Genomic DNA, 25,308 nt, shown 5'->3' on the forward strand with positions numbered 1-25,308 from the left:
TGCAATGAGAGAATGAAATAGAAATGCAGGGCCGGGGGCATCACAGTGCTTTGCATTGCAATCTATTAAAAGGAATAGATTTGTGGAGCATTTCATATTCCAAAACCTCCAGGAATTCTGAAGAGGTTTCCTGGGAACTGATCAATAGAACCTGAGGCACAATCCAAATGGCCTTCTGCGATTTTGCTCCAGGGATCCCACCCATTGTGATTGAGGATCAACAGAACCCAGTGGCAAACTGCAGCCTGCATTAAGGAGACTTCTGAGTAGCTAGTAACTTCAGAATCAGGTTTATTGTTTCCAGCATGTGGTGTCAAATTTGTTAACTTAGCAGCAGCAGTTCAATGCAATACATAATATAGTAGTAGAAGAAGAAAAAGAAAAAACAAAATAATAATAATGATAAAAGAAGTAAGTAAATCAATTACAGTATATGTACATAGATTAAAATCGTGAAAAAGCAGAAATAATTGTATATTAAAAAGGTAAGGTAGTATTCATGGGTTCAATGTCCACTTAGGATTCAGATGGCAGAGGGGAAGAAGCTGTTCCTGAATCACTGAGTGTGTGCCTTCAGGCTTCTGTATCTCCTACCTGATGGAAACAGTGAGAAAAGGGCATGCCCTGGGTGCTCGGGGTCCTGAATAATGGATGCTGCCTTTCTGAGACACCGCTCCTTGAAGGTGTCCTGGGTACTTTGTAGGCTAGTACCCAAGATGGAGCTGACTAGATTTACAACCTTCTGCAGCTTCTTTCGGTCCTGTGCGGTAGCCTCTCCATACCAGACAGTGATGCAGCCTGTCAGAATGCTCTCCACAGTACAACTATAGAAGATTTTGAGTGTATTTGTTGACATAACAAATCACTTCAGACTCCTAATGAAGTACAGTTGCTGTCTTGCCTTCTGTATAACTGCATCAGTATATTAGGACCAGATTAGGTCCTCATAGATCTTGACACCCAGGAACTTGAAACTGCTCACTCTCTCTACTTCTGATCCCTCTATGAGGATTGGTATGTGTTCCACATTACAGTCCAGTGTAGTCTTGCACGCAGTTTGCTTGCAGTTACTAGACAGGCAGTAGCATCCTTATAAAGGGTCTTGGCCCAAAAGGTCAATAGTTTACTCTTTTCCGTTGATGCTGCCTGACCTGCTGAGCTCCTCCAGCATTTTCTGTGTGTTGCTTTGGATGTCCAGCATCTGCAGATTTTCCTGTGTTTCAACAAAAGCATCCTCAGCATTAGGTATGGGACAAATGAGAAGAATAAAATGGCAAAATTGCCAGTATTCTTGGAATTCTGTTCTAATAAGGATTAATCTCCAGAAAACTTTGGGAGCAACAGTAAAGAAAAAAAACAGAAAAATTTTTTAATGAATAATTATTTATTAAATATAAAAATATTGGGCTATGACTTAATCAAATCATTAACTTGCACAGTGAAGTCCATTTGCTCTCCTATTGGCAGAGGAAGGTGTGAAGAGAAGGTGCTTAGCAGACAGTGGGGAAGGGTGGTTGCTGGCAGGAGCTCATCTAATGAAGACTCCAGGAACTTACTACACCAGAGCTGACAAACAGACGTTCAAGTTAACAGGCAGGTTTGCAAGGAGGCGCCTTTGCACAAGACCCACCATATCTGCTGTGTCCAAGGGGTCACTTGCTGGAGGAGCAAGGCCAAACTGGAGCGGTTCTCTCAGCTGAAGCGGATCTTGCCCAGTGGTCAGGGGAAGTTCAGTTCGGAGTCACTGATGTCTGTCACAGTGGCAAAACTGCTGCTTTTCAGTGAAGCTGCCACGATGGCCTCCTTTTGCCCTGGAAAAGGAAGGAAAGCAGGTCAGCTTGGTATCCAATCCATTCAGAAGCTAATCAGAACTGCCTTCAGTTCCTGCACTCTACCTGCTAATTATTAAAGCCAATAAACCCCTTGTTACTTATTCCCATGCATTCTTTGTAGGTAGGAAAAATGGAACATTCTAAGTTGGGCTGCAGACACCACTGCGAATGCCTGCGTCTATTGTTACTCTATAATTACCTCAGGATGGAGGAGATGGTTAAGAGTCAACGACATTGGTGGGTGTGGCATCAAACATCAGCTGGGCAAGTACCTTTTCGCCACTATGATTATGGATGATCTCTGCTGGCCCCAGCTCCTCTTCTATGTCAGCACCCCATAACCCTCAATTCCTTGATCTTTCAAATATTCATCTGTCTTCACCTTAACTATATCTAATGATCCAGCCTCCGCCATCCTCCTCTGGGTAGAAAATTCCAGAGATTTACCACCCTCTCAGAAAAGAGTGTGCTACAGACCTTAGTTTTAAATGGCCAGTCCCTTATTTTGTAGCTATTTCCCTATCCGTCACTCTCCTACTAGTGGAAATAGCTCAATGTCCACCCTGTCAAGCTCTCTTAGCATTTTGCACTGTACGTTGTTCTCCTTCAGCTGCATGGGTGTACGGCCTCACAGTAACTGAAATGCTCCCGCACACATAGCCTTTGTTGCCATGCAGATGGAATTTTCTTTTATATAATGTTAAAATAATTTTGAAATAATGCTAATATAATTTTGAGATCTATATTAATATAATTGTGAAATGCCTAATAATTATGTTTTAATGAATATAATCCACAACCTTTCTAAATAATGAATGCACAACTTTCACTTTGAAACATTTTAGAGCCTCAGGGTATTTATATTGATTGTTCCAAGTTACAACATTGTTACAAATAATAATAATAAACACAGAATGGAAGTCAGTAGCTCATCGTTAATAAACCATGATGAACACTGATGCCGTCTAGTCAAAACATTTTGTGTTCGCTGTTGTGCCTGTCATTTGTTTTGACTGCCTGCATCGCTTTCATGTGTTGTGATTTGTGGTTTGTGTTTGTTTGATGTGCATATAACAAAACAAGACATATAAAGTGCTGCACAGTTTTCAAGCTGTGCAAAAATTTCCTGCTCAGCACAATGATAAGTTCGCGCAGCTGTAAAAAAAAATTAGAGGGACCATTGACTGTATGTTTGAATTAAATCACCATTCTTGCTTCTAAGCCCAAGGAATACAGATCCCGAATGCCCAGCTCTTTTGATAGGACAACCCTCTCAACACAAGAATTAACCTAGTGAATCCCCTTTGGACTGCAGAAACAGGCCCTTCAACCCATAATGTCTGTGCCAAAGACAATGCTGAATTAAACTAAATCATTTCTGCTTCTATATGACCAACATCCCTAAATTCCCAGCATATTCATGCACCTACCTAACAGCTTTTTAATCACTGTCATATCCTCCCTACTCACTAGGGCCCCTGTTTCCAAGCTCACTTTTACACACATTTAATTCTACTGGCCACATTCCTTTGTAACTTATTGGTTTCACTAAAATATTGTTGTATAATCTTTCTAAAAAAGTGTACAGAAGCATTATAAAATAACATCTGTGAATCCAGAATATTAGCTAATCTGGCAGATTACTGTCCAATCAGTCTACAATCACAGAATCCCCACTTTCGATATCCTAAGGCTCAGTGCCGGCAGTATAAAATCCCCCAGGACTCCTGATGCAGGGTTGCAACACGAAATTTTAGCAATTCTTTTCCTCCCACAGATGTTTCTCAACCCGCTGAATGTCTCGAAGCGACTGCTTGTTGATTCACATTGCAACATCTGCCGTGCACATATCTCCTGGTGGCCACAAGATCTTCATACCCTGCAATATGTGAACCACCTACTGTTATCCCAAAGCTTTTCCACCAGGAGCGTGATGAAATGCCCCCAAATTGCCTGGATGGGCAGCTCTCAAAATGCTCCAGGAAGGTCTGAGGTCAAAAGACTCTAAAATGCATACTCTCTCTTCCTCAGAGCAATTAGTCCTCTTGTACCTTCTTCCCCCAGCAAGTTAATCTGATCGACCATTCTAGTTAGCCCACCCCGGCCCCTCTATTTCATCACCACACTGAAATCACTTTAACTCAATGTTTATAATGCTGCTTATGTTGTAAATACATGCTGGTATTTATATATTTATGCACATTTTATTATTTTATTCCATCATCAGTACTTTAACCTCCAGTTTAATTTTTACATAATTCTTTATCATTGTTGAAGGCCATTGTTTTGTTGCAGGTCATGCCCTGACCAACACAACCTAGCAAATTCCTAATACATATAAATGCATATGGTGAATAAAGTTGATCCTTAATTCACTGCCCTCAGTCCTCATCCTACTGTCGACCAGTGCATCGTGTTTACATCACGTCTCGTCGACAAGATACATCTCAGTTACTCACCCATACTACTGTGTCAGCACTTCCTAAACCCGCTGCCTCCAGCAACACAGAGTGCGAGGGCAGGAGGTGCACAGGGACACCACCTCCTGCAGGTTCCTCTCCACAGTACACACTATCCTGACCTAGTGATGTATCATTGGTTCTTCACTCTCACTAAGTCTAAATCCTGCAACTCCCTGCCCAGTGCCACTGGGGGGAACGTCGTCACTGGAACAACAACACCGGTTCCAGAAGGGGCGATGCACCACCATCTTCTCACAGGCAATTTGGGATGTGCAATAAACGCTGGTTTTTCTAGCCATGTACTGTAAACCATATAAAGAGACCTTATATGTCACTGGTGAGACCACATTTGGACTATTGTGAGCAGTTTTGGGGTCCTTATCTCAGAAAGGATGTGCTTGCTTTGGAGAGGGTTCAGAGGAGGTTCACAAGAATGATCCTAGGAATGAAAGGCTTAACATATGAGGAATGTTTAATGGCTCTGAGCCTGTACTCACTGGAGTTCAGAAGAATGAGGGGGAGGATCTCCTTGAAACCTATTGAATACGAAAGCTTTAGATCAAGTGGACATGGATAGGATGTTTCCTCAGAATACAAGGACAGCCCTTTGGAACTGAAATAAGAAGGGATTTATTTAGCCAGAGGATGATAAATATGTGGAATTCATTGCCACAGATGGCTGTGGAGGTCAAGTCATTGGGTTTATCTAAAGCAGAGGTTGATAGGTTCAGTTTAATAAGGACATCAAAAGATACTGGGAAAAGGCAGGAGAACGGGGCTCAGAGAGATAACAGATCAACCATGATCAAATGGCGGAGCTGGCTTGATGGACTGAATGGCCTAATTCTGCTATGTCTTACAGTCTAAAACTATTAAACAGACGGTTAATATCCTGACTTCAGAGAATAAGAGTGACCTCCTGGAAACCACAACAGTTTCAATCCACTCTGCTGAAGGTGGAACAGAGTAAACATTCCTGCCTATTATTTGATCACATTTCCCAAAGGGCAGACACAAGAATGACAGATTAGCTCCCTGTGACCACACTTCATTTTCCCACTTTGGTATCAAGCTGCTGCGGTGAGAGACTATCACAGGTTCTGTTACTTTGGACCTCAAAGTTCTTTCTTTAAACTTACACCATTTTTGCGCTGACGGAGAAAGTGAGACACGTGGAGTGTAGGATTTCCCTGTGGAGCTCTGACATTGGCTGAAATAAAGGCAAAGCACTGAAGGGTTAATTCTGTATCCTTTCCCTGCTTCAGTTAATGATTAACTCTACGTGGAAGGTCAAATAACATTCATTGAAACCCTGATTCCAGTTTTCACCATCTGCCCAAGAAAGAAAAAAAAAGTGCCTATACAACATTATGACTTCAGCACATCCTGCAGCCAATGAAGTATTTTTCAAATGTTCTAATATTGGAAATACGACAGCCCAGTTTAAACACAAATGAAAGGGCAATCCTCTGTCATGGACAAATTTCACCCAGGAGAGCTACCTGCCCTCAGTAGTGCCATGGGATCCTCATTGTTTAGTGAGAGGGAAGACGTGGTGTCAGATTAATGTCTCATCCAAAAGATGACAACTGAAACAGGGCAACACTCCTTCAGTAATGAACAGAGAATTTACGTCTCTGGAGAAGGAGGTGTATATTCCAACTTACAAACAGTGCACTACAGGTGACATTGAGAGATGGGCACACGTTTTAAGCTGGAGACACAAGACACTGCAGATGCTGGAATCTGGAGCATCTGAATCCGAATCTGCTGGAAGAACTCAACCAGTCAAGAAGCATCCGTGGGAGGAAGGAATTGTCAATGTTTTGGGTCAAAACCCTGCATCGGGTTACTAGGACATGTTTTGAGCTGGTGTCAGACATCGAGTTTCCAGTTATTCAAAGAGACACATAAAACTTCATAGCATAATTATATGGTATATCACAGTAAAAAGAGTGTTTTAGGGATAGTATGTCTATTATTATACAGTAATTCATACTTATTTGGCATTCCATTTCCCTACCCTGCCACATCTGATTAGGAATGGTTGTAGAACCAGTGAAAGTAAATTGCATCGTGCTAGATCCTGCACTTACGTGGTGGCACGGTAGCGTAGTGGTTAGCGTAACGCTTTACAGTACAGGCGACCCGGGTCAAATCCTGTCGCTGCCTGTAAGGAACTCGTACATTCTCCCTGTGACTGCATGGGTTACCTCTGGGTGCAAAGACATACTGGTTGGTAGGTTAATTGGCCATTGTAAATTTTCCTGTGATTAAACTACAATTAAATCGGGATTTGCTGGGTGGCACGGCTCAGAGGGTCGCAGGGCCCATACAGCGCTGTATCTCAATAAAATAATAATAATTGTTTCTACACAAAAACACATGGAAATCGTGCTGCTTGAAGATGGCCACTGAGGTACAATTTGACAGATCCAAGTAGCATAGGATAAATTTCAACACTCCAAACAGAGTCAATGTCACAAATGGAAAACATTTTTCTTATTTTATCTTTAACTATTTACCAGGCGTGGAAACTTTTTTCAGGCAGTCTCTTGGGCAGAGAGATCGGATAGTTTTCGACTTTCTGCAGTTTACACAGCACCCCTGTTGTACACAAAGTTCCCAATATTATCCCAAGAAGTGCTCCTTCATCACTTGGAGTGTTCATGGACCAGAGATTCCAAAAGGTCAAGGAATTACTTCACAAGAGTTTTTTGAATCTTTTTCTCTGTCCACTTATTAATCCCTTCCCATAACCAAGGTCAGAGTAAACTATCTGTTTCAGGAATCAAGTCTCCGGTGCACAAGCAAAAATGAATTGGAGCCATCAGACAGTATGGATACTAGAAAGAAAACAGAATTGAATGTTTCACAGGCCAATTTTAACAGAGCTAGTATATACTTTCTTTAAGTTCTAATTTTATAGATTAGTAGACTCTCCAAATAATATTGCTATTGGTTTTTTATTGTCACATGTACCAAGATACAGAGAAAAACTTTTGCTTTGCGTGCCAAAAATAGAATGCAGAATTTTGTGTTGCAGTTACCGAGAAAGAGCAGTGCAGGTAGAAGTTAAGGTTCATATAGCATAATAAGGTAGACTGGGAGAACAAGAGTTCATCTTGAGTTTTACAACGGGATAGATGCCACCGTACTGTTGGTTGGTTTGTGCTCTTAAGCTTTTGTACTTTCTGTCTGACAGGATGGGGAGACGAGTGGCAAAGTGGCAAGGGGACTTGATTATGCTAGTTGCTTTCTTAAGGCAGCAGAAAGTCAAATGGAGTCAAAGAAGGGGAGCATGGTTTCCAACGTTTCCAAGATTTGAGACGTCTGCTTACTTTGTAAGGCAGGCATTAACAGCCTGGGACATTACCATAGTCGAGAAGCCTCAACAGGACCAGCCACCTGAGAACACATCAGAGGCTGGGACCCTTGACAAGTGCCACCTCGTGACTCGCAAGGCCTTTTCCACTTTCTCCACTGCAATGTTCAGAGTGTGATGGAATGCTTTCCACTTCACTGGATGAGTGCAGCTCCAACAAAACTCATGAAATCTGGTATCATTCAGGACAAAGAACCCCAACCCAAACAAACACCACCTTGAGATACCTCTTCATTCTGTGGCTGGCTTGTAGTATGTGCCATCAACAAAATGCAGGCTGCCCCAACAACACCGCCCAAGCCCACAGCCACTACCACCGAGTAGGGCGAGAGCTGAACAGACTCCTCAATCTACAGACTCACTTTCAAGGACTGACGTTCTGAGCATTGTTTATTACATTTTGTTTATTACTTGCACAATTTGTCCTTTCTTGCACCAGGCATGTTTTCAGTCTTTGATATGAAACCCATTTTTTACCAGGCATCTCGAGCAGCTTGTTAGCCCCTCGCTAAGAACCGCTGGACTAGCGGTGAGAAAATCACCTTTCTCGAACTCCATAGATCTAGGGTTGGTATGACTTGGGTCCCACCAAAACCGGGAAGTTGAGATGTCTCGTCCACCCGAACCCTGATCTGTGTGAATACTGTGTAAAGACTGCCCCCGTGCAATTAGCCATCGGCAAGAAATAACAGATCGTATACTACATATAATTATAAAGAAAGTATATTTACAAATGTCAGCTTCATTGAACAGTTAGTAGGAAAAAGAAAAGGAAAAAAATAAAAAGGGCTCATTACAGTTAACCCAGTCCAAATATGCACATAAGTTGGAGCTCATCTTCTGAATGGCACTTGAAATCCATCTCAGACAGGCTCCCCCATGGAAATATTCGTCCTTCTTCCTTGAAGCCATTCATTTGCACAAAGCACCTTGTGCAACAGGGATGACATCTTCAGCCATCTTCCCTCCTGTCCTCTCCCAGCTCCCACCAAAAAGACCTCGACCCACACTCCTGTCCCTCACAAAAACCTCTCCACCCAGCTTCTACTAGAGCTTTTTCCCAATTCCACCATCCTGATTGGCTGACACAACATTCCTACGTTGAACAACATAGCCTCTTTAGCTAAAACCCAAACAAGCTAAAGGAGAACAGACTGTTCTTACAGAACTGCTAAAATGAAATACCTACAGCATAGCAGTAATAATCTTATTCCGGGTGTTACAGATATGTATAGTTTCTTATAAATTCTATTGTGCTTCTTTATTTTCCTGTAAATGACTGGAAGAAAATAAATCTCAAGGAAGTATATGGTGTCATAAGTGTGAACTGTGATAATAAATTTACTTTGAACTTTGAGTATTTTGAACATCATGAAGACCCTGGAGAGACTTGTTCTGGAGCTGCTCCGACCTATGGTCAGGCCACACTTTGATCCCCTCCAGTTTGCCTACCAGCCCCGACTAGGAGTTGAGGATACCATCGTCTGCCTGCTGAACCGTGTCTATGCCCACCTGGACAAGCCAGCAAGCACTGTGAGGGTCATGTTTTTTGACTTCTCCGGTGCGTTCAACACCATCCGCCCTGCTCTGCTGGGGGAGAAGCTGACAGCGATGCAGGTGGATGCTTCCCTGGCGTCATGGATTCTTGATTACCTGACTGGCAGACCACAGTACGTGTGCTTGCAACACTGCGTGTCCGACAGAGTAATCAGCAGCACTGGGCTCCACGGGGGACTGTCTTGTCTCCGTTTCTCTTCACCATTTACACCTCGGACTTCAACTACTGCACAGAGTCTTGTCATCTTCAGAAGTTTTCTGATGACTCTGCCATAGTTGGATGCATAAGCAAGGGAGATGAGGCTGAGTACAGGGCTACGGTAGGAAACTTTGTCACATGGTGTGAGCAGAATTATCTGCAGCTTAATGTAAAAAAGACTAAGGAGCTGGTGGTAGACCTGAGGAGAGCTAAGGTACCGGTGACCCCTGTCTCCATCCAGCGGGTCAGTGTGGACATGGTGGAGGATTACAAATACCTGGGGATACAAATTGACAATAAATGGGACTGGTCAAAGAACACTGAGGCTGTCTACAAGAAGGGTCAGAGCCGTCTTTATTTCCTGAGGAGACTGAGGTCCTTTAACATCAGCCGGACGATGCTGAGGATGTTCTATGAGTCTGTAGTGGCCAGTGCTATCATGTTTGCTGTTGTGTGCTGGGGCAGCAGGCTGAGGGTAGCAGACACCAACAGAATCAACAAACTCATTCGTAAGGCCAGTGATGTTGTGGGGATGGAACTGGACTCTCTGACGGTGGTGTCTGAAAAGAGGATGCTGTCCAAGTTGCATGCCATCTTGGTCAATGTCTCCCATCCACTACATAATGTACTGGGTGGGCACAGGAGTACATTCAGCCAGAGACTCATTCCACCGAGATGCAACACAGAGCGTCACAGGAAGTCATTCCTGCTTGTGGCCATCAAATTTTACAACTCCTCCCTTGGAGGGTCAGACACCCTGGTCCTGGACTTATTTCCTGGCATAATTTACATATTACTATTTAACTATTTATGGTTTTATTACTATTTATTATTTATGGTGCAACTGTAACGAAAACCAATTTCCCCCGGGATCAATAAAGTATGACTATGACTACTTACTTTGAACTTTGAGTAGCTTGCATACACAGAAACACCTCTATCTACAGGTTTCCCTGTAGGTGTCAAGTTGAATGTGTCAAGTTAGGAAAAGGGGAAGTACAATGAGATCTAGGTGTCCTTGTTCATCAGTCACTGAAAGTAAGCATACAGGTACAGCAGGCAATGAAGAAAGCTAATGGCATTTTGGCCTTCATAACAAGGGGAGTTGAGTATAGGAGCAAAGAGGTCCTTCTGCAGTTGTACAGGGCCCTGGTGAGACCACACCTGGAGTACTGTGTGCAGTTTTGGTCTCCAAATTTGAGGAAGGACATTCTTGCTATTGAGGGAGTGCAATGTAGGTTCACAAGGCTAATTCCCGGGAGGGCGGGACTGTCATATGTTGAAAGATTGGAGCGACTGGGCTTGTATACACTGGAATTTAGAAGGATGAGAGGGGATCTGATTGAAACATATAAGATTATTAAGGGATTAGACACACTAGAGGCAGGAAACATGTTCCCGATGTTGGGGGAGTCTAGAACCAGAGGCCACAATTTGAGAATAAGGGGTAGGCCATTTAGAATGGAGTTGAGGAAAAACTTTTTCACCCAGAGAGTTGTGGATCTGTGGAATGCTCTGCCCCAGAAGGCAGTGGAGGTCAATTCTCTGGATGCTTTCAAGAAAGAGTTAGATAGAGCTCTTAATGATCGTGGAGTCAAGGGATATGGGGAGAAGGCGGGAATTGGGTTCTGATTGTGGATGATCAGCCATGATCACAGTGAATGATGGTGCTGGCTCGAAGGGTCGAATGGCCTACTCCTGCACCTATTGTCTATTGTCCCTCCTAGTTGCATACCATCCTGTCTTGGAAATACATCACTATTTCTTCATCAATGTACATTCTAAATCCTGAAACAATGCCGTGGGAGAACCTTCATCAGGATGACTGGAATGGTTTATGCAGCTGGCTCACCACCACCTTGTCGAAATAACTGGTGACAAGCAACTAACGGTGGTCTCAGCAGTAATACCAGCACATAATAAATGAGTGATTAAAGTAAAACAACTGTCTGATATCGTCTTACTTCTCAATCTGTTCATTGTCAGCAGTTCGTCATTAACTTATCACTAGTTGTTAAGACCAGAGCTCAGTAATTGCTAAGTGTGCTGATATATATTACTGCACTGATTCTTTTCAGCTTGCAACACAGTTCAACTCCATTAAAAACAACATCAAAAGCTAAAGGGAAATTAAAGGCTAATTATTTTTGCTTGCCTTTGCACGTGACAGATAAAATTTGCAAATGTGAAACAGTAGGGCTAACGTCTCTCCAAGTTCTTTTTATATTCTTGTCAGTCCCCTGTGGCACTACAGAAAAAGATTTTTATCTCAGGTCTTCAAACAACATGGTGACTGTAAAACTGTGGGCATCAGAATTCAAAACAAAAGCCTTAAATTGGAACATAGTGACGTTTTGGTTTTAATGTTATTGCACCCACAAACTCACCAGTCCATAACTAATGGACAGAAGTGAAAGGATACTGACAGAGGCATACAACCAACTGAGCACAAGTGGATCAATAAATTCATAGAGCACCAGTCACATCGACAGATCAATAAACTAATGGAGCAACAAATGAATCAATCAATGTGGTAATGGTTATCAGGACGTTCAACAGTTACTGCTGCATCAGGATTAACAACCAATCGATAAGGTAATAGAGAGGCTGACAGGGGTGAACTAATAAATTCAGTGAGCAGCAGGGCTATATGTAGTGAAGACAACTGGGAGAAATCATGTTGACCAGAGCACTTGAAAGTTAATAAGGGATGTTTCCTATCTATCCACAGCATGCAACAGGCCTCAGTTCCACGCCTTATCCAAAGGGGAAGATATTGCTTTGTCTTTGAAGGCAACCAGGAGGCCAGATGGGGTCTTGGGAGAAAATTCCTGATGACAGGATAGGACAGGCTGGGACTAGATGGATCATTGGACCACAGCAAAAATACTGGCTAGTGACCGACTGAAAACTGGCCTCAACTGCTTTGTAAATGACAGTTCATTGTGAAGAACCTGCACAAGTAATATTGTACACAGAACAGAAATTAACATTTAATCCATTTTTACCAGTATCTATAAACTTGATTGGTTTGTTAGGATGAGTGGATTAATACTGGTGAAGAACAAGTTCTTCCTTCTGGAATTTCAGCATCATTGGAGGAAGACACTTTCTTTCATCTTTGTACTGTCCAGTCACTTCTAATAATTTATGCACATAACACTTGAATCCTCCTACTCCTCACCACTCATAATCTCTCACCCTTTCTAACGTATATAGATGTGTCCTTCTTGAGCCAAACCTTCCTCAGATTGAGTTCCACCCATCACACCTCTGACTAATTAATTACTCCATCCTGTCCTGCTGCCTTCTGCATCATTCAGCTTGCAACCTTTGATACAACTCTCACATGTCACCGATAAGAATGGTGAGAATCTGAGGCTCCAGTTGTGACCTGAAGACTTCTTATGTTTCACCAGTAAGTGCAGTCTGTGCCTCCAACCTGCCTCTCAGTTTCAAACCCACTCGGCTTCCAATATCACCTGTTTTCATTTTTGGTTGTAATCTCTTCTATGCGTAAACGGCTGACTGCACAAATAGAAGTGGGTGTGAAATATTTGATCAGTTAGTCAAATATCCAACTGTATTGCGACTGCAGAGTAAATGGACTGAAAGTTCCAAGTGCGGTGACTGGTGTTACAATAAGTCATCCTGTGAATTCCTTTTCTTTATACAAATGAAAATAATCCATGTTAAAGGACTAAATTTTATGGTGAAGGGTTTAAGGGGAGAGAGTGAGACTGATGGGATCACTTTGCTGGGAGTGGGCTTGGACACAATGGGAGAAATGGCCTCCTGTACCACAATAAATAAGAACTAACCATGGAGAGAAACAGCACTGAAAAGGTCAAACACGAGGAAATCTTCAGATGCCGGAAATTCAAGCAACACACATCAAAGTTGCTGGTGAACGCAGCAGGCCAGGCAGCATCTCTAGGAAGAGGTACAGTCGATGTTTCGGGCCAAGACCCTTCGTCAGGACTAACTGAAGGAAGAGTGAGTAAGAGATTTGAAAGTGGGAGGGGGAGGGGGAGATGCAAAATGATAGGAGAAGACAGGAGGGGGAGGGATGGAGCCAAGAGCTGGACAGGTGATTGGCAAAAGGAATATGAGAGGATCATGGGACGGGAGGCCCAGGGAGAAAGGCAACGGGGGGGGGTGGAACCCAAGGGATGGGCAAGGGTATAGTCAGAGAGACAGAGGGAGAAAAAGGAGAGTGAGAGAAAGAATGTGTGTATATAAATAAATAACGGATGGGGTACGAGGGGGAGGTGGGGCATTAGCGGAAGTTTGAGAAGTCAATATTCATGCCATCAGGTTGGAGGCTACCCAGACGGAATATAAGGTTTTGTTCCTCCAACCTGAGTGTGGCTTCATCTTTACAGTAGAGGAGGCCATGGATAGACATATCAGAATGGGAATGGGATGTGGAATTAAAATGTGTGGCCACTGGGAGATGCTGCTTTCTCTGGCGGACAGAGCATAGGTGTTCAGCGAACCGATCTCCCAGTCTGCGTCGGGTCTCACCAATATATAAAAGGCCACATCAGGAGCACCGGACGCAGTATATCACCCCAGTCGACTCACAGGTGAAGTGTCGCCTCACCTGGAAGGACTGTTTGGGGCCCTGAATGGTGGTAAGGGAGGAAGTGTAAGGGCATGTGCAGCACTTGTTCTGCTTACAAGGATAAGTGCCAGGAGGGAGATCGGTGGGGAGGGATGGGGGGGGATGAATGGACAAGGGAGTCGCATAGGGAGCGATCCCTGTGGAAAGCAGGGGGCGGGAGGGAAAGATGTGCTTAGTGGTGGGACCCCATTGGAGGTGGCGGAAGTTACGGAGAATAATATGTTGGACCCGGAGGCTGGTGGGGTGGTAGGTGAGGACAAGGGGAACCCTATTCCTAGTGGGGTGGTGGGAGGATGGAGTGAGAGCAGATGTGCGTGAAATGGGGGAGATGCGTTTGAGAGCAGAGTTGATGGTGGAGGAAGGGAAGCCCCTTTCTTTAAAAAAGGAGGACATCTCCCTCGTCCTGGAATGAAAAGCCTCATCCTGAGACCAGATGCGGCGGAGATGGAGGAATTGCGAGAAGGGGATGGCGTTTTTGCAAGAGACAGGGTGAGAAGAGGAATAGTCCAGATAGCTGTGAGAGTCAGTAGGCTTATAGTAGACATCAGTAGATAAGCTGTCTCCAGAGATAGAGACAGAAAGATCTAGAAAGTGGAGGGAGGTGTCGGAAATGGACCAGGTAAACTTGAGGGCAGGGTGAAAGTTGGAGGCAAAGTTAATGAAGTCAACAAGCTCAGCATGCGTGCAGGAAGCAGCACCAATGCAGTCGTCAATGTAGCGAAGGAAAAGTGGGGGACAGATACCAGAATAGGTTTGGAACACATATTGTTCCACAAAGCCAACAAAAAGGCAGGCATAGCTAGGACCCATACGGGTGCCCATAGCTACACCTTTAGTTTGGAGGAAGTGGGAGGAGCCAAAGGAGAAATTATTAAGAGTAAGGACTAATTCCACTAGATGGAGGAGAATGGTGGTAGAGGGGAACTGATTGGGTCAGGAATCCAAAAAGAAGCGGAGAGCTTTGAGACCTTCCTGATGGGGGATGGAAGTATATAGGGACTGGACATCCATGGTGAAAATAAAGTGGTGGGGGCCAGGGAACCTAAAATCATCGAAAAGTTTAAGAGCATGAGAAGTGTCATGAACATAGGTGGGAAGGGATTGAACAAGGGGGGATAAAACCGTGTCGAGGTATGCAGAAACGAGTTCGGTGGGCAGGAGCAAGCTGAGATAATAGGTCGACCAGGACAGGCAGGTTTGTGGATCTTGGGTAGGAGGTAGAAACGGGAAGTGCGGGGTGTGGAACTATAAGGTTGGTAGCAGTGGATGGGAGATCCCCTGAGTAGATAAAGTCGGTGATGGTGTGGGAGACAATGGCCTGGTGCTCCTTAGTGGGGTCACGATCTAGGGGTAAATAAGAGGAGGTATCCGCGAGTTGTTGCTGTGCCTCGGCATGGTAGAGGTCAGTACGCCAGACTGCAACAGCACCCCCATTATCAGCGGGTTTAATAATAAGGTTAGGATTAGTGCGGAGGGAGTGGAGAGCAGAGCGTTCGGAAGGAGTGAGGTTGGAATGGGAACAAGGTGCGGTGAAGTCGAGACGGTTGATGTCCCGTCGGCAGTTAAAAGGTCTCTCCACTCACCAAATCTGTACTAATCACCAAGCAACATCTTCAACAATCTAGCCTTTTCCCATTTTATTTCCTTGCTACAGTGAACAATGCCCAAGTTCAACGAAATATATACCCGGACAAAATAAACAAACTTCCAGAGGAATTTAGCAGGTCAAGCAGCACCTCTGGAAGTCAGGCACTTCAAGCCGAGACTGGAGAGGAAAGGGTACAGAAGCAAGAATTAGGTGGTGTGGGAAGGGGAAGGAGTACAAGTACAAGGGGAAGGAGTACAAGTACAAGGTGATAGGTGAAACCAGGTGAGGGGGAGCGTAGGTGGGTGAGGGAGGAGCTGGGAGGTGATAGATGGAAAAGGGAATGGGCTGAAGAAGAAGGTATCTGATAGGAGCGGAGAGTGGACCATTGGAGAAAGGGAAGGAGGAGGGGCACCAGAGAGAGATGATGGGCAGGGAAGAAGAAGAGATGATCTAAGAATGCAGCCATAATGGGGAATGAAAAAGAGGAGGGGGGCAGAAATTACAGGAAGTTATAGAAATCAACTTTCAAGTTGTCAGATTGGAGGCTGCCCAGATAGAATATAAGGTGTTGCTCCTCCAACCTGAGAATGGCCTCATCATTGTGGTAGAGGAGGCCAAGAAATGGGAATGGGAAGTAGATTTAAAATGGGTGGCCCCCAGGAAACCCTGCCTGTTATGGCAGACAGAGCAAAAGTGCTCATTGAAACTCCCCAATCTACATCAGGTCTCACTAATGTAGAGGAGGCCACACCGGGTAAAGTAGATGACCCTGACTGTCTTGCAGGTGAAGTGTTGCCTCATGTGGAAAGACTGTTTGGGGTCCTGAATGAGGGTGAAGGAGGAGGTGAAGGGGCAGATGTAGCACTTGTCCTGCAGAGATAGGTGCCAGGAAGGTAGGAAGGAGAGACCCCTTCCCCCTTCCTTTCCAGTCCTGGCCCAAAACATTCACTGTTTGTTCCTCTCCACACTATAGACGCTGCCTGACCTGCTGATGGTTTCTGTGTTGCTCAAGATTTCCAGCATCTGCAGAATCCCTTATGTTTGAAGTGTGTACCTGCCCAGGGACAAAGTACAATGATCTTCTTTGTTACACTGAATGGAAAATTCATTTCTTAGTACAGCAGTTAGATCAAGATCAAGAACCTGCTTCAACTAGAGATCAGGTAAAACTAATTAACCAACCTTGAGCTGAGATGTAACTGGGTGATAGAATTACTCTAGTCTTATCTGGGAGATCTCAGGAAAATGAATGACTTTAGCTCCAGCTCAACACGCATCCAAACCTAAATGCATGCAACTATCAACCACAAGTTTGCATGCTTCTTTCGTTCCCACTCGTTGTCAATTGTACTATAGAAACATGGAAATTAGATGCAGGATTAAGCCATTTTGCCCCTCAAACCTGTTTACCCTTCAATATGATTATCTGTGATTCAGCAGACTATTCCCACTGTCTCCTCGTATCCCTTGATTGCTCTAGCCCTCATATAAACCAGCGATAATAAACCTGATTCTGATTTTAGTTTCTTCAATACACTTAATCATTTAGTTTCAACTGCTTTCTGTGGCAGAGAACTTCACAGGTCCTACTGTCGCTGGGCGAGTAAACTTCTCAACACTGAAAGCTCTGGAGGAGCTCAAGTGGCCAGCCAGCTAGCCAGCATCTGTGGAGAAAAATAGATAATTGATGTTTTGGGACCAGACGAAGTTTCTCTCCTGCAAATGATGCCGTAGTCACTGAGTTCCTCCAGCACTGTTTGTGCTGCTCCAGATTCCAGCATCCGCAGTTTCTTTTGTCTCCAAGGTACTCCTCATCTCAGTTCTAAATCAAATATCCCTTAAACCTTAGATCATGACCTCTGATCGTGTACTCCTCCACCATCAGGAACATCCCTCCTGTGTCTCATCTGCCTGTCCTGTTAGAGTAAAATCCCCTTTAATCCTTCTAAATTCTAGTGGATATAAGCCACATTGACCCCGTCTTCCTCCATCTGGTCATAGCTCTTCAAGACAACCAAGAGCTCCTGAGAAGAAATTCAAGTCTTTTCTTTCTTCACCCAGGGTGCCAAGCTGAGGGTCATTCATCCCGTGATGTCTTTCAACAACAGAAAACTTAAACTCCAGTTTCGTCCCTGTATTGCGTTACAGCCATTACCACGGGCTGCACCCTTTGACATCTTCCAATGAATAGGAACAGAAACTCAGCTGTTTGTATTGGCTGGCCTGCTTTAGATTTTGAAGTCAATGTAACTGAGGTATTAGTCATCCATATATTTTCATCATATCTACATACACTAAGGAGCACAGATTACATATCCCAGGAAATTCCAGTGAATTTGTTCAGAAGTCTTGAATATCCTAGTCCCTTATCAGAGGGGCCGTGTTACTCATGTAATAGAAAATGGTGACTGTCCTAATTTTGCGTAATTACAGATATGTATTATGGTGAGAGAGATGTTAATAATTCTTTATGATGCTGGATATATTATGTGAGCTGTTTCCATAGGACGCATGAATGTAACCTTGCTGGGAACCAGGTTAGAGGGAAAAAGCTCTTAGATTAGTAAATAAAGGAGCTTGGAGGGTGGGGGTGGAGGAATGGGAGAAGAAGTGAAGGAAAGGAGATTCCCAGAGAATGTTTCTACATTCCCATCTGACTGACTTGGGATGTTGAGAGAAGAACTTTGTGAGGCAGAAGTATGAGACAGAAACAGAAAACACTGGAAACACTCAGCAAGTCAGGTACTGTCCATGGGGAAGAGAAATGCAGTTAATATTTCAAGCCAAAGTTTGTTAGTTTCAAGCATAAAACTGATTAGTATTAGTACTGCCATCCGCTATTGTTGTCTAAGCAAGCCTACTTAGAACACAGAGAGTTGTCTGAAGAAACAATTCAAATTCCTTTCTCAAATTCTAAATATTGATTCACAGCAGATAAAGTTACAGAAGTCCTTTTTTCTGTTAGGGGTCTCTTATCACCTAGCAACTGGTTGAAATTTTCAAACACTTGGTTTACAGTTTCATCGTAGGAAGAAAACTGCCAGTCACACGTTCAGAACTAAATCCTGCCTAGTCCCAGGAGGTATGGGTATGTATAATCCAGTGCTGCTAAATATGACATGTTATCAGCAAAGCTGACATGGACAGGCCTGGTCTTGAAAGGCAAAACTATCTTTTTTTTCTTTCACCTGAGTATTTACTGAATTCTAATGGGATATTTACAGGTTTCTATTTGAATATTTTCTCTGAAGAGAAGTTTCTTCTCTGAATCAAAAATCAAGATCATGAAATAAAAAGGGAGAGGAAATGTAAGTGATATAAAATTGCAAAATACTGTCGAGCCACTGCATCTGTAAAACAGGTGCCGCAATCCAGATGTGAACCCCTGCCGCTGCATCTTGAGATCGTTGCATCAGGATCCACTCACAGCAAAGCTGGAACACTTCTGAGTTTTATCCCTGAATTGAATCCATATCCATTTCTCAATTCCACTCAGGGTCATTACATCACACAGCATGATATGGGCACTTGGACACACCAAGACTGTACCAGGCATCCACCACCCATTTATTCTCCCCACATTCCCATCAGTTCCCAGATCCTAAAGCTCACCAATACTCTAGGGGAAATTTACTCTGTTCAACACACACATCTTCTCCACTCTCCTCCCTGACCTTCTAATACCTCGGTCTTCTTGCCTTTTAGAATGTATTCTTTCCCTTTTCAGTTCAAAGTGGGTAAGTATATATTAAGATCGCAAGATCTTACATCTACGGACTCGAGAGCCTGCCGGCCCCGACGCTAGCAGGCATGAACTTTCAATTGCGGCGCCTGCCATTGATCTCGGCGGCTCCAACACCTCAGGACATATTCAAAACCCGGACTCCAGCAACGACCATGGACACATTCGAAATGATTACGCAACCACCAACTGCGACTCCAGCCTTGAACTCCAGGCCGGGTCTTTATGTGCTGCTGTTGTGACTCCCGTCTCCCCTTCCCCCACCACCACTCTGCAACCCCGTCTTCCTCAGATCCCACCGTCAACTCCTGGGCCCTCAGAGGCTCCATCTTCCTCTCACCCCAACCCTCCCCTCTCCATTGACACCCCCAGCCTCCCCCCTCCCCCCTCTGATCCCAGCTCTCATCCGAGCCGGGTCTTTACCATCCCCTCTGACCTTCAACTGTCGGAGGCAGAACGCTCTGTTCTCAGTAAGGGCCTCACGTTTGTCCCCCTTCGCCCACACCTCAGCGAGTTCCGTGTTCGCCACGATGCGGAACTTTTCTTCCGCCGTCTCCGTCTCCGAGCCTACTTCTTCGGCAAGGACTCTTCCACCCCCACCAATGACCCCTTCTCCCGTCTTCAACCCTCCTCTTCTTCATGGACACCCCGCTCTGGTCTTCTGCCTGCTCTGGATCTCTTTATTGCCAACTGCCAACGGGACATCAACCGTCTCGACTTCACCGCACCTTGTCCCCATTCCAACCTCACTCCTTCGGAACGCTCTGCTCTCCACTCCCTCCGCACTAATCCTAACCTTATTATTAAACCCGCTGATAAAGGGGGTGCTGTTGTAGTCTGGCGTACTGACCTCTACCTTGCCGAGGCACAGCGACAACTCGCGGATACCTCCTCTTATTTACCCCTCGATCGTGACCCCACCAAGGAGCACCAGGCCATTGTCTCCCACACTATCAACGACTTTATCCGCTCAGGGGATCTCCCATCCACTGCTACCAACCTTATAGTTCCCACACCCCGCACTTCCCGTTTCTACCTCCTACCCAAGATCCACAAACCTGCCTGTCCTGGCCGACCTATTGTCTCAGCTTGCTCCTGCCCCACCGAACTCGTTTCTGCATACCTCGACACTGTTTTATCACCCCTTGTTCAATCCCTTCCGACCTATGTTCGTGACACTTCTCACGCTCTTAAACTTTTCGATGATTTTAAGTTCCCTGGCCCCCACCGCTTTATTTTTACCATGGATGTCCAGTCCTTATATACTTCCATCCCCCATCAGGAAGGTCTCAAAGCTCTACGCTTCTTTTTGGATTCCAGACCTAATCAGTTCCCCTCTACCACCACTCTGCTCCGTCTAGCGGAATTAGTCCTTACTCTTAATAATTTCTCCTTTTGCTCCTCCCATTTCCTCCAAACTAAAGGTGTAGCTATGGGCACCCGTATGGGTCCTAGCTATGCCTGCCTTTTTGTTGGCTTTGTGGAACAATCTATGTTCCGTGCCAATTCTGGTATCTGTCCCCCACTTTTCCTTCGCTATATCGACGACTGCATTGGCGCTGCTTCCTGCACGCATGCAGAACTCGTTGACTTTATTAACTTTGCCTCCAACTTTCACCCTGCCCTCAAGTTTACCTGGTCCATTTCCGACACCTCCCTCCCCTTTCTAGATCTTTCTGTCTCTGTCTCTGGAGACAGCTTATCCACTGATGTCTACTCTAAGCCTACTGACTCTCACAGCTATCTGGACTATTCCTCTTCTCACCCTGTCTCTTGCAAAAACGCCATCCCCTTCTCGCAATTCCTCCGTCTCCGCCGCATCTGCTCTCAGGATGAGGCTTTTCATTCTAGGACGAGGGAGATGTCTTCATTTTTTAAAGAAAGGGGCTTCCCTTCCTCCACTATCAACTCTGCTCTTAAACGCATCTCCTCCATTTCACGTACATCTGCTCTCACTCCATCCTCCCACCACCCCACTAGGAATAGGGTTCCCCTGGTCCTCACCTACCACCCCACCAGCCTCCGGGTCCAACATATTATTCTCCGTAACTTCCGCCACCTCCAACGGGATCCCACCACTAAGCACATCTTTCCCTCCCCCCCTCTCTCTGCATTCCGCAGGGATCGCTCCCTACACAACTCCCTTGTCCATTCGTCCCCCCCATCCCTCCCCACTGATCTCCCTCCTGGCACTTATCCGTGTAAGCGGAACAAGTGCTACACATGCCCTTACACTTCCTCCCTTACCACCATTCAGGGCCCCAAACAGTCCTTCCAGGTGAGGCATCACTTCACCTGTGAGTCGACTGGGGTGATATACTGCGTCCAGTGCTCCCGATGTGGCCTTTTATATATTGGTGAGACCCGACGCAGACTGGGAGACCACTTTGCTGAACATCTACGCTCTGTCCGCCAGAGAAAGCAGGATCTCCCAGTGGCCTCACATTTTAATTCCACATCCCATTCCCATTCTGACATGTCTATCCACGGCCTCCTCTACTGTAAAGATGAAGCCACACTCAGGTTGGAGGAACAACACCTTATATTCCGTCTGGGTAGCCTCCAACCTGATGGCATGAACATTGACTTCTCTAACTTCCGCTAGGCCCCACTTCCCCCTCGTACCGCAGCTGTTACTCATTTTTATGCACACATTCTTTCTCTCACTCTCCTTTTTCTCCCTCTGTCCCTCTGAATATACCTCTGGTCCATCCTCTGGGTCACCCCCCCCCCGTCTTTCTCCCTAGGCCTCCTGTCCCATGATCCTCCCTTATCCCTTTTGCCTATCACCTGTCCAGCTCTTGGCTCTATCCCTCCCCCTCCTGTCTTCTCCTATCATTTTGCATCTCCCCCTCCCCCTCCAGCTTTCAAATCCCTTACTCACTCTTCCTTCAGTTAGTCCTGACGAAGGGTCTCGGCCTGAAACGTCGACTGCGCCTCTTCCTATAGATGCTGCTTGGCCTGCTGCGTTCACCAGCAACTTTGATGTATGTTGCTTGAATTTCCACCATCTGCAGAATTCCTGTTGTTTAAGTATATATTTGTCTGTGCTCAGATCGGCTTTGCAGAGATTTTCCCTTTCAATGAAACCAGTAATTTTGTTTTATAATATTTCCAGCCTTGCCAATAATGCCATTTACAACACTACTTTTTGCATCATTGGCAAATATAGACATGTGGATTTCTGTATGAGTAATTTAAAAACCTGATGAATAACACAGAGCCTTGTTTGTAACTCTTAATCACAGTCTGCTCTTTGAGCGGCAGCCCAGCCCTCCTACTCTGCTTCCTGCCACCCAACTTCTCACAGCCAGGCCAATTCTTCGCCTTCACTTCTATGTGCTTCTAATTAAGTTACTACATCCCAGAGGCGTGCGGATTAGAAGGTCATCGGGTCACTGTAAATTGCCCCTAGTGTGTGGGTGAGTGGGTGGAAAGAAGAGACTGGGAGGGATTTTGTGGGAAGAATAAAGAAGAATTAGTGCAAGTAGTTGGAAAATAAATGCTCTTTGGTAAGGGAACATTTGTGGATGAACATGGATAGCTAATGGTTTGGGTTGAATCCAGGTGGAGGGTTTTGATCTTAAACATCCACTGCCCACTTCCCTCTGCAGATGCTGCCTGACCTGCTGAATTCCTCCAGCAGTTTGTTTTGTTTGCCTCCATATTTCAGTATCTGGTATCTCTGATGTCTCCATTGTAAGTGGCGGATTGATATTTGGAGTAGGGTTAGTGTGCTAAACAGCCTGTTTTTGTCCTGATTAACTCTGACTCCATGACTAGTAACGTCAAACAAATGGGAAAAAGAGCAAAAAAACCAACCAGTCCATAATTTTCCAGTGCAGTCAGGGACTATGTTCAGAGGGAACACAAGAGACTGTAGATGCTGGAGCAACACACAAAAAGTTGTAAGGAGACAGTGGAACAGGCCATATCTCTAGAGGGAACTGAACAGTCGTTATTTTGGCTCAAGATGCTTCAGCTGGACAGGAGCTTATTCAAACAATGGGGCCACCCTACAAGGTCCAGCAACAGCTGGTGTGGAGAGCTCTGTGTTGCATTACATCTGCTCCAGCCAACTGCAGCCAACTAACAATTATCTCCAGAACTGCTGGTGACCAAATGGTACTTGCCAGTCCCCATCTTACAGAATGCAGAAGTCACAAACAAGGTTGGGATTTATTACCAAACCCTTAAAGTGGTGGGAACGCAACCTTCTCAAACCACTGGAGTCCGTTTGGTGAACGAGCCACAAGATGACTCTGGGTGGTGAGCTCCAGGGTTTCCTGTGAAGGGAAATGGACAGTCAAAGATTCAGTTCAAGATCATTCATCTTTCAGTCCCAATAACTGCTCAGTGGAAGAACGGTGCACCCACTCTGACTTGCTCTTAACAGTATGTTCCTCCAGGACGTTGATTCCAAATGATGGTGAGATCAAGATAACCTATTAGCTTTCTCTTGTCAGAATAGTCATCATTTCAAATGTTGAAAGGCATGGACAGAGTGGATGTGGCAAAGTTGTTTCCCATGATAGGGGAATATAGTACGAGAGGGCATAACTTAAGGATTGAAGGGCGCCCATTCAAAACAGAAATGCCAAGCAATTTTTTTAGTCAGAGGGTGGTGAATTTATGGAATTTGTTGCCACGGGCAGCAGTGGAGGCCAAGTCATTGGGTGTATTTAAGGCAAAGATTGATAGGTATCTGAGTAGCCAGATGCAGACTGGGAGATCGTTTTGCTGAACACCTACGCTCTGTCTGCCAGAGAAAGCAGGATCTCCGAGTGGCCACACATTTTAATTCCACATCCCATTCCCATTCTGATATGTCCATCCATGGCCTCCTCTACTGTAAAGATGAAGCCACACTCAGGTTGGAGGAACAACACCTTATATTCCGTCTGGGTAGCCTCCGACCTGATGGCATGAACATTGACTTCTCTGACTTCCACTAATGCCCCACCTCCCCCTCGTACCCCATCCGTTATTTACTTATATACACACATTCTTTCTCTCACTCTCCTTTTTCTCCCTCTGTCCCTCTGACTATACCCCTTGCCCATCCTCTGGGCTTCCCCCCTTCCCCTTTTCTTTCTCCCTGGGCCTCCTGTCCCATGATCCTCTCGTATCCCCTTTTGCCTATCACCTGTCCAGCTCTTGGCTCCATCCCTCCCCCTCCTGTCTTCTCCTATCATTTTGGATCTCCCCTCCCCCTCCAACTTTCAAATCTCTTACTAACTCTTCCTTCAGTTAGTTCTGACGAAGGGTCTCGGCCCGAAACATCGACTGTACCTCTTCCTGGAGATGCTGCCTGGCCTGCTGCGTTCACCAGCAACTTTGATGTGTGTTGTAACAATTTAGACTAGTGGATAATAAAACACTTTGTCACAGCCATTTCACCAAACTCAGTAAGACGCACCTGGATAGCAAAGTTAGGTGAATCAATAGTGTGAGGTGCCAGGGAACAGTGAAATCTCTGTGTGAAATGGGATGACGGGAAGCTGTGAGATCACCAGACACAATGAGTTAAGTGAATATATACTAGAACAATAAGATATGTGGGCTGAAAGAAATGCTCAGTAGAACTAGAAATGACTATGCCCATAAAAACGCAACACCAAAAACAGGTTGTCCATTCTGCACAGGCTGGTCAAAATGAGCTAAGTAAAAACAGAGGTTATTTCCCAAGGTGAAAAGCTTGGTTCCAGTGAACTGTCTGTTTGAGACAAGAACACTAGTGATAATAGCACAAATCTTCCACTGACAGCAGTGACCACCCAACTGCCTCTATGCTTCCTTATGATCTCCTTAGATCCTTCCTCACCGCAGAACAGGTGCAGCTTTAAAAAAGAGCTGGGGTCCAGCTGTTAGATACACAACTGAAAGAATTGTTCACATTGCAGGTGACCTGTAGAG

The 25,308-nt window shown here is 45.0% G+C and overlaps 1 protein-coding gene across 5 annotated transcripts in view; it reads right to left on the reverse strand.

Moving 5' to 3' along the window:
- Positions 1-326: 326 nt before the first annotated feature.
- LOC134345467 (cilium assembly protein DZIP1L-like) overlaps positions 327-25,308 on the reverse strand; it is a 237,246-nt gene continuing 212,264 nt past the window's right edge. For 4 of the 5 annotated variants that reach the window (XM_063046168.1, XM_063046170.1, XM_063046169.1 and 1 more), the window contains one exon: positions 1,256-1,811. In XM_063046168.1, the coding sequence (XP_062902238.1) occupies positions 1,720-1,811 (92 nt within the window). In that variant the 3' untranslated portion in view covers positions 1,256-1,719. Of the gene's footprint in view, positions 1,214-1,255; positions 1,812-25,308 lie in introns of those variants that run through there. The other variant, XR_010017710.1, reaches the window with a different exon arrangement.

The sequence above is a fragment of the Mobula hypostoma genome, chromosome 4, assembly GCF_963921235.1.
Source record: "Mobula hypostoma chromosome 4, sMobHyp1.1, whole genome shotgun sequence".
Classification (NCBI taxonomy): domain Eukaryota; kingdom Metazoa; phylum Chordata; class Chondrichthyes; order Myliobatiformes; family Myliobatidae; genus Mobula; species Mobula hypostoma.